At 44.2% G+C, this 10,375-nt stretch overlaps 1 protein-coding gene across 2 annotated transcripts in view; it reads right to left on the bottom strand.

Annotated features, from left to right (window-relative positions):
- ZFYVE1 (zinc finger FYVE-type containing 1) overlaps positions 1-8,748 on the bottom strand; it is a 54,054-nt gene extending 45,306 nt beyond the window's left edge. For both annotated transcript variants that reach the window (XR_003969612.2, XM_030319488.2), the window contains exons 1-2: positions 8,537-8,748; positions 6,260-7,184 (exon numbers count right to left, since the gene is read on the bottom strand). Coding sequence is in view for 1 of the 2 variants with exons in the window: in XM_030319488.2 (XP_030175348.1) it covers positions 6,260-6,742 (483 nt within the window). In the remaining variant the exon portion in view is untranslated. The remainder of the gene's footprint in view (positions 1-6,259; positions 7,185-8,536) is intronic.
- Positions 8,749-10,375: the final 1,627 nt, after the last annotated feature.

The following is a 10,375-nucleotide window of genomic DNA, read 5'->3' on the forward strand; positions in this document are numbered from 1 at the left end:
TGAGAACCACTGAGTTAAATAAAACCAAATGACACTAATTTAACTCTTCGTTGTATGAACTGGGTTCTTAAAGTCTTTTAGTTTTAACAAATCAATAAAATCCAGGGTGTGATCTGCACAAACCAAATGCCAAGGAGTCACCACTGAGGGTGGTCATTCCTCACTCTCTACTCTATAACAGCATTCCTGTTTTATATCCAAACTTAGTCCCAAATCCATCAATGTCTTTTTTTTAATACTTACCAGTTTATTAAAGGATATGATAAAACATACAAATCTACAGCCAGATGGAGAGATGCATTGGGAAACGTATGGGGAAAACACGAGGAGCTTCCATGCCCCCTCCATACATACAACTCTCCCCAGTGTCCATGTGTTCACCAACCCAGAAGCTCTCATCGTGCCTTTCCATCTCCCCAGTGATTTTGGTGACACCGAATCGAAGCCACCTCTCACCTCATCTTCTGCAGTGGCCTAAGTGGTCTCCCTTCTTTTCCTCTCGCCCCACTACATTCATTACAATCTAGCCTTCACACTGAAGCCACTTCTTGAAAATGTCTATCAGATCATGAGACTTTCTACCAGAAAGCAGTCTGGTGCTTCCTAACACACGTAACAACCACACTTTTTCCTACGGCCTGCAAGGCCCCACGTCGTGTGGAACCCGTTCCCTTACACTCTCTGCCAGCTCCCTCCAGCCACAGGGACATTCTTCCTATACCACAAACATGACATACACCTTCTTTCTGTTCTCATTGCCCTCTGTCCAGAGAGCTATTTCCCCAGGTAGTATTATCCATCAGATCTGTGCTTAAAAGTAACCTCTACAATAAAAGCTTCCCTGACCATCCTGCACAAGTAGCTTCCAAATCACTCTTGCTTAATAATACTACATCTAAGGGGTGCCTGAGTGGCTCAGTAGGTTAAGCATCGGGCTCTTGGTTTCAGAGCAGGCCATGACCTCACAGTTTCATAAGCTCAGGCCCTGCATCAGGCTCTGCTCTGGCAGCACGGAGCCTGCTCAGGATTCTCTGTCTTCTCTCTCTCTGCCCCTCGCCCGCTCACGCTACCTCTGCCTCTCTCAAAATAGATAAATAAACTTTAAAAAATAATTAAAACTTATTTATCTATTTTGAGAGAGGCAGCGATAGCATGAGCAGAGGAGGGGTGGCGGGAAGAGACAGAGAGTCCCAAGCAGGCCCTGCACTGTCAGCACAGAGCCTGACATGGGGCTCGATCTCATCAACCGTAAGATCATGCCCTGAGCCGAAATCAAGAGTTGGACACTTACCCGACTGAGCCACCCAGGCACTCCAATAAATAAAATAATTTAAAGATAATAATATTAATAATACACCTGAGCCATCTTTTATGTGTTTTACATGTGTGAACTCTGCTTTCCCCACTTAAATGGTAAGTCTATGAGAGCATGGACCAAATCTTATTACCCATGCTTCCCTGGAACCTAGAAAGTACCTGGCACATAATATGAGCTTAATAAATGCGAGGAATTAATGAATGCTTTTGGCTAACAGACTAAATGTACCCGTTTAAAAGCCAAAGATGAAGTCTTGCTTGAGACCAAAAGTCACTCTCTCCTCAAATTTACCACTATAGTACACACCCAAATGACAAGGTAATGCTAGAATTCTCACTCCTACAAGGAACTTTTTCGTTTCGAAAAGGAACCGAATAATACTCAAAGCACAAGCAACAAACCTTAGGGGACTCCAGGCCATAGAATTTGAGGAAACCACACATAAGTTACAGCCTACAAGTTTCTAAAATAATTCCTATGTACTAAACTGAAAATGGCCAAAACCCACAAATGCCTGAAACATAAAATGAAAAACAAAGACGGGGCCTAACTCATAGAATCCTTACCACTGTGAGTAAACAGTTCTTCAATAACACTGTCTTACATTTATATCGGGCTTTGCTTTATTTGCTCCTCACGGCAGCCCTGAGGAATCGGTGAGCTGATGCTACTGGCCTGGCCATATAAAGCTTCATCAGAAAGCTTCACTGACTTGGTCAGAAACAAGAGGGTCAGAGTTAGACCAAGGATTTTAGAGCCAGACGCTTGTCTTTTTGTGTTGTTTTTTTTTTTTTTTTTTTTTTTTTTAACATTTTATTTATTTTTGAGAGAGAGAGAGTGGGGGCGGGGGGGGGGGCAGGTAGAGAGAGAGAGGGAGACACAGAATCCGAAGCAGGCTCTAGGCTCTGAGCTGTCAGCACAGAGCCAGACGCGGGGCTCGAACCCACAAACCGTAAGATCATGACCTGAGCCAAAGTCGGACGCTTAACCGACAGAGCCACCCAGGCACCCCCAGACGCTTGTGTTCAAATCCTCTGCCACTTACTGTAACTCGATCCAGACAAGTTACTTCATCTCTCTGTGCTTCAGTGTCCTCACCTATAAAACCCAATGCTATAGATGAAATGTTTTGTGTCCCCCCCCCAAAATTCATGTTGAAATCTAACCCCTAACGTGATGGTATCGGGAGGTGAGGCCTTTGGGAAGTGATTAGGTCATGAAGCGGAGTCCGTATGAGTAAGATTAGTGCCCTTATTAAAGAGATTCTAGAACTCCCTTCTACCATCTGAGGACACAGGGAGAAGATAAGATGGCTGTCTATGAATCAGGAAGCAAGTCATCACCAGACACCAAATCTGCTGCCAGCACCTTGATCTTGGACTTCCCAGACTGCAGAACTGCAAGAAATAAACTTCTGTTGCTTATACACTACCCAATGGTATGTAATATAATGATATATGGTATTTTATCACATAGAGCAGCCCAAACTGACTACAACTTCCTTCATAGGGTGTGGTAGGCTGAAATTGCAGCCCCTCCTCAAAGATATCCACATCCTAATCCCTGAAACCTACGAATGGGTCCATTTATGTGGCAAAAGAACTTTGCAGATGTGACTGAATTAAAAACCTTGAGAGCAAGAAACGACGCTGGATTATCCAAGTGGGTCCAACATAATCAAAGTGTCTTTGTACAAGAAAGGCAAGAGAGCCACAGACCCAGAAGAAGATATGACAACAGAAGCAGAATGACAGAGAGAGGGATTGGAAGATGGTACATTGCTGTCTTTGAAGCCAGATGATGGGGTCATAAGCCAAAGAATACGGGAAGCTTCCTGAAGCTAGAAAGACCAGGAAATACTCCCTAGAGTCCCACAAGAAACACAACTATACAGACCCATTTTAGGACTTCTGACCTCCGAACTATAAGAAAATACATTTGTGTTTTAAGCCACTAAATGTGTGGAAATTTGCTACAGCAGCAATAAGAAACTAATACATAGTTATAAACAGGATTAAATGAGCTCATGCGTGTAAAGTGCTAAGAACGGTTCCTAACAGCGATAGTAAGAGCTCTTTACATTTTAGCTCTTAGGAGTCAAGATCAGAACCCAGAGGACTGCACTGAAGTACTTCAGAGGCTAAAAAAAATGAGGTTAGGAAATTTGGTACTATCTATCTAAATTTAAAAGGCACACGTCATTTGACAAAGAGATTCCATTTCTAAAAAGATTCACAGGGATATTCAACACATCCTTGTTTGTAATTACTCAAATATCCACTAACAGGCTAAAATTATAGAAAATCCACTCAGCAACATAGTAGGCAGCCTTTAAATAATGAGCTTATAAAATGTACTGATAAATCTACAAGATGTATCCTCTAATTAAAAAAAAAAGCTCAAGGACAGAATATTAGGAGAATATTGAGAATATTAGGTTCCATTTCTGTTTAAAAATAAAAAGGATACAGGGGCGCCTGGGTGGCTCAGTCAGATTTGAGCATCCGACTTCGGCTCAGGTCATGATCTCATAGTTCATGAGTTCGAGCCCCACGTTGGGCTCTGTGCTGACAGCTCAGAGCCTGGAGCCTGCTTCAGATTCTGTGTCTCCCTCTCTCTCTCTCTCTGCTCCTCCCCTGCTCACACGCTGTCTCTCTCTCAAAAATAAAGATTAAAAAAAATTTTTAATAAAAATAAAAAGGATATATATATATATATATATATGTTCATAAGTACATCTTAAAAACTTCTAAAAGGGCATGCATGTAGTTCCCTGTTCACGGTGGTTGTTCCAAGAAAAGAGACTAAGGGGATGGAACAGGAGGGGAAAACTCTTGCCATCACATGCCCTTTTATGTTATTTTAGGTTTTAACTAGGTATGTGCATGGTACCCATTTTTAAGAAACTGAAGTTGAGTTGTGACATCACCAACCTATCAGCAAGTATTTATGCACTGACAATGTGCCCACCATTGTACATGCTACAGGGCATAGGACACAGTCCTGCCCTCCAGGAGTTCACATTCTGGCTGAATTTATAATCTAGGTTTGTATTAGACAATCATCCAATTGTTTTGGACATTCACCTAAGAAAACAGAACCACACATTCTCTCAAAGTATTTTTCCACTTGTGACTCAGAGAACAAATCACCACCTAAAAAGAATAAATTCTACGTCTAATCCATTAGTCCCAACCAGCGCTGCTTGCGCTTAAGAAACCGTTACTTCTTGGGAAGTGGTCAGTGTTTAAGAAGGAAGGAAAAGCAGGAGAAATCTTTACAAAAACACAATTACATACTTTTTTACACACTGCAAGAAAAAAAAGATGGACAAGTATCTCTGGGTAATTGGATTTGTCTTCTTCATTACATTTTCCTAATTCTCTAATTCTTTACTCAGGAACATGTATCAAAGCCACAAAAAGAAAAACAAAATACACACCCTCCTCCCCTCAAAAAATATTCTTTTTTGGTGCCAACACAATAATGATGGTTACTGGTTCATCCCAAGTCTTCCTCTCATCTTAAAAAGCAACGGCAATCCAAAGTATGACTTTCCAAAGGCTGAACTGGTGGCAAAACCAACAAGAATCATCCAAGTCCAAGTGTTCCATTTATAAAATATTTAGTCCAACTGTCACCCAATTAGAGCATAACCATAATGAAGACATTATTGCTAACAAGGGAGGCAGGATGGGATCTGGGTCACTCTTCCATAACTCCATTAGCTCCTCTCAGCCAATAAAGAAGTCTGTGTTAGCAAAGTATTTAGCTGACAATGGAATCATGATGTAATGCATTTCCATAATCTTACCAAGGAGCAAAAAGAGCTGAAAAATGTTTAGTGGGTAACTGGAAAGTTGTCAAACAGCAACTCACGTAGGGTCTCCTCCAACCTGGTGACTTGAGGAGTCATCACTGCTCAAAGTATGGAGTCGATGTACCACAAATACCCCATGACGTTGACAGAAACAACGAACTGCTCCTGGCCACTATGTGCCAGGCCCTGTGATGAGGGCCCTTCCATTCCCATTCCTTAATCTCTTTGAATCTTCTCAACTACTACTGTAAAGTAGTACAGAGGAAACTGAGGCACAAAGCTGAAATAACTGTCCATGGTTACACCGCCACCGAGTGGTGAAGCTCGGATGAATTCAAGCAGGCTTCACTCAAAAGTATAGACATCACAATGCCTCCACTGGAAAGTATAAACGTTATACCACCCTTCCCGAGTCACCCCTCACTGTGACACGCCATCATTTGCCCAGCTTGCTCCCATCACACACTACCCTCCCCCCCAACTTGGAATGAAATCAAACATGCTCCAGTCCTTCTGTAATGGCAGGTGCCCTCACTGGCTTTTCCCGATCAGCCTATACGTGAAGAGGCCATCTGAACAGAATACTATCCTTACCAGAGGCCACTTTTTGAAGACCCGCCTCTCTAAATTGAGATAGCAAGCCTATGACTTACTGCCTCGCACTCCCAGGGGACCCGCTATGTCTCCTGCCCTGCACACACAGCCCCTCGTCATTCACATTTATTCACAACTTGCCAAGTGCTCTCATTCAGAAAGCTGATCTAAATAAGGTCTTCCCCATAATCGCCCTAATACCAGTAACAGCTACCATCTTCTGAGCATTTATTATGCAACAGGCTCAACAAACACGGTGCCATTACATCCTCACACCAGCCCAAAGCAGGCACTGTCTTCAATTTATAGACGACAAAACTAAGGCTAAGAGATAAAGTAATTCAGCCCAAGGTCACACAACCGGTAAGAAACTAATCTGACACCCTGTAATTTTAAGCTTTCAGGGGTCTCCCCTTTAATGATTAAAAAGGTGAGCTCTTCTCGGAATTCCCTTTTGAGAGGCGCCTTCCAACAAGAGATCTGCCCCACGACCACATGAATCCCATGGGCTTCACCCACAGGCTTACCTGAATTTCTTCATTTTCATCTACTAGGAGGAAACTCACAACCTTCTCGGTCATCTTCTTCCTCCTGGTCTCCTCATCCAGCTCTTCTTCCTCCAGTAACCCCTGGACCTTAGCGACATGGTACACAGTAACGGGGTGTCTCCTTTTGTTACCCCCAGAATGAGTCCTCTTCTGGCACTCCAGGCACAAGTTGATTTTACAGGTCTGGCACCTCACGGCGGCCCTCTGCCTCACACCTGGTGAATGCCCATTGGGACCCTTGCAGGGGTCACAGTAAGGGACATGGCCAGGTTTGAGTCTTATCCGCTCGTGGTTTCGCAGGCGCTCCTGCCGATGGAGCTCCTCCTCGCAGCGGAGACACTGCAGACTACAGCACTCATCACACTCAAAGACCGCCTCGTCAGCCCCACTGCAGGCATAACTTTCCTGGCACATCAGCCCCGGATTCAGGCCCTTGTCTGCCGGGCAAGTCTGGGCACTCATACTCGGATCGGTAAGGAAATCACCCACAACGTCACCGTCACTGGGCTTTCCCCAGCAGTGAAGACCAAGGCTTTGGGTCTGAAGCCTGCACAGAACCTTCACGGCGTTCTGCACGCCTTAAAAAAAACAAACAAACAAACAAACAAACAAACAACCTCTGGGGTCCTATCAGAATTCTTCACACGCTCACAAACGTTCCAATTTTTAATCTTCTGCCTCCAAGATTCCTGTATCAGCAGCAACGTTGATTTGGTTTGATGGTGTTATCCGTCTGTAAAGTGCAAGCCTGGAAGGATCTCTTCGGGCTATCTGAAAGAGATCCGATGGGTTCACCGAGGTGGGCTCATCAGTTGGGCCTCGGCCACGAGGTTTTGGTATAGTGACAGAGTGGTCAGGAGCTTTGCAATATAATCCAACCTCAAGTCAATATTTCAGGGGATACCTAAATAGAGGAAGGAAAAGGATTTCACTAATCTAAAAACAGAAGTGCACCTTAAAAAAAAAAAAATGTGATTAAATAAGAGGCCAAAACTCCTGACAGAAATCTCATTCTTGCTTGTAACGCTTACACCGGCTCTTTCTGATCCTTGAAATTTTGTCTCAAAATCACAGGCAAGGCTCCCCCTTTGGAAAACTGCCACTATCCCTAGGCCCAGGGTATTTCAGAGACTGCCGCTTTAATTCTCAGACTGAAATTCTCTGTTCGTCCAGTTATTAATTAAATTCAGAATCAAAATCATTAAGCAAAAGTCCTTGGAGGACAACCCTTTGCAGTCCCCCAACCTGCAGCACACAATTGTGAGGTGGATAAAGAGGCCTGTAAAAAGCTAAAGAAATGATAATATAGACTTTGGCTCCATCAAAGTCTTTGGCAGATCTAGTTAGGTTGTTTCAACTCTAGACAGATGTCTATTAAGGACTGTCAGCCTGGAAACAAAAGTCACCGTGTCATATTTAAAAACAATAAAACGCAATTATTATACTTCCTTTTGTCCCTTCTCTAACTGCAAAAAAAAAGGGAGCAACAGGAGACAGAATTCCTCCTCTACAGCCCACTGCAAAGCCAGGCCTGCAGTGAGTTAAAACAAATAATTTCTCTCTTTGTCACTCAAAAACTAACTTAAAATAACTTCAAAAAGGAAAAAAGAAAAAGAAAGGATAACTGGGGCAGGGAAGAGGCTTTTGTCACTTCTACAATTACATTCTAAACCCCCCTTTAGCCTTGACCTCCATTCTAATGCACCAACGAAACGTAAAGCCCTCCTCACAAATACTCACTCCACCCTGTAGTAATCAATCTATCAATCTTATTTTTGGATAAACAAGGAAGGAGAAGAGAGTGACTAGGAGACCTTATTTACACCCTAACCTCAGGCATGGCCAACCAGCCTCCACAACGGAAACGAAAATCAAAATCTGTCAGAGAAATTTAGAAAAATAGAAAAGAACACCTCACCGCCGGACCAGCCGGCCAAGCAAACAATCTGCCCACTCGGGCCCCCACCTCGACACCTCTCTCGAGCCGGGGATTCCTCACCCTTCCTTCCTCCCGGGCAACACCACCACAACCCGAGGGGCAGGAGCAGAGTCTGAACAAAGAAGGTCCCCCAAAATCTCCCCTCCACGCTAGCAGAGGCCAGAGCCGAATCTATTGTTTATACCACCCCACCCCCACCCCAGCCGCACCCGCACCCCCCCCCCCCCCCCCGGGGGCAGCCGGAGCTCCAGGACTATCGTTCGCCCGCCGCAGGGCCGTGCCCTTCCCTCCCCGCCGCGGCTGCCCGGGAACCCCACCACGGAGCAGCTTGGCAGCAGCGAGGCGGCGTCGGGGGACCGCGGTGCGCCGGCGGGGGCGGGGGCTGTTCCTCAGGGCACCGGTGGATCCATCTTCATCTCCATCTCCGCCCCCCTCCTCCTTCGCTGCCTCCCGGGCTTCCTCCTCTCCTGTTGTCAGTTGGGATCAGCTGATCGGAGTGAACTTCTCCCAGCTCGGACTAACAGGAAGGCGTGAGCAGTGCAGCCCAGGGAGGGACGAACGGGAGGGGGTGGAGTCCGACTCCCGCGAGGGTGGAGAAGGGCGCGCACAGCTTCCTGGGAAGTGTAGTTCTGCGGACGTGAATCCTCCCCCACGTCCCGGAAGGGAAGGCTCTGAATGACTACAACTCCCAATACCAAACAGAGTGCTCTTGTGAGGAGGCGGTGAAGACAGGCCGTCGAGTATTTCGGGACTTGGAGTTTTTGCATAGACTGCGGTGTTCGAAGGTTTCAGCGCGTTGTTTTGGGTAGTGGCCGGAGAGGGAATGGCGCTAAATTAGATGACTGATGTAATGTGTTGTATAGTTGAGGCAAATAATTCGATTTCAAGTAACCGGTGTTGCACACCATTCCTTCAGAAATGTGTAAAAACAAGCAGTCTCCTCTTCCCTAATTTCACCTTGCACGAATTAGGAGAAGACCAGAAAGAATTGATAAAAGAATATAAGTACTCTTGGAATTTTGTTTTCCCTTATGAGTATTCTTCAAACCAAATATTATTTATTTTCCTTACCTTTCACTTTTTTGACGTTTTCTTACATAGTTTTAGAGCTTCTGGATTTTAAATCATCCTTAAGCTAGACGGGGTACATTTTCAGACAAGCTTGTGGACTACGGTGCAGGCTAATGGTTAACACTGTTATCGGGCTTTTTTATAGAAAGCCATATATTTGTTCAGTGCTTTCACTTTGGGGTTTGTTTGTTTCCTTTTTTTTTTTTTTTTTTTTTTTTTTTAATCTCCGTTTGTTTCTTGGAACAACACTGAAAGAAAGCATGATATGATGAAATGAGCACTGGTCTGAGATGGGAAGACTGAGTGCTTGTTCTAGAAAGCTAATGGGTAAGTCACTCAACCTCTCCATGAAATGAGGAATTGCACTGGATCAATAATGAAGGCTTTGCCAATTCTAACATTCTATGATTCTACCTTGATAATTGTTAACCCAGTAGAGAAAACTAAGATTAAGTGACTTGCCAAGTTACACAGCAAATGATTGACAAAGCTGGGACAAGAATGCATCTCCTGACTTAGTCACATACTCTTAGGTTTAAGGGACATAATTAGACCAATCGTAAAAACAAATCTGCATTATAATGAGTGAGCCACATAGGAGGGTTATATTGATAAAAATTATGTTTTCAAGACTGGGCAGAGAGCCAATAGTTGGAAAAACTGCACAACATGACAGAATTTTTTTCCTATGTTTTATCACAAACCAGGATATTAAGAACTAAGCTATCTGTAGCACTTTAAAACGTCAAAGTTTCAAAGTGGGAAGAGGAAAAGAAGGGTTTTAGTAAGTTAAGAGAATAGGTCTTGAGCTAGGCTCTTAAAAATTCCCTAGAGGGTTTTGTTCCTAAGACTGATATTGTAATTTTTTCTAAGCTTAATATGTTGTTTTATATTCCTAATTATAAAATGAGGATGGGGTACCTGGGTGGCTCAGTCGGTTGAGCTTCTGACTTCAACTCAGGTCATGAACTCACTCTTCATGGGTTCAAGCCCCACCTCAGGTTCACTGCTGTCACCCTGTCCGTGCAGAGCCCGCTTCCAACCCTATGTCCCCCTCTCTCTACCCCTCACCCACTTATGCTCTC

Source organism: Lynx canadensis, chromosome B3 (genome assembly GCF_007474595.2).
Source record: "Lynx canadensis isolate LIC74 chromosome B3, mLynCan4.pri.v2, whole genome shotgun sequence".
NCBI lineage: Eukaryota > Metazoa > Chordata > Mammalia > Carnivora > Felidae > Lynx > Lynx canadensis.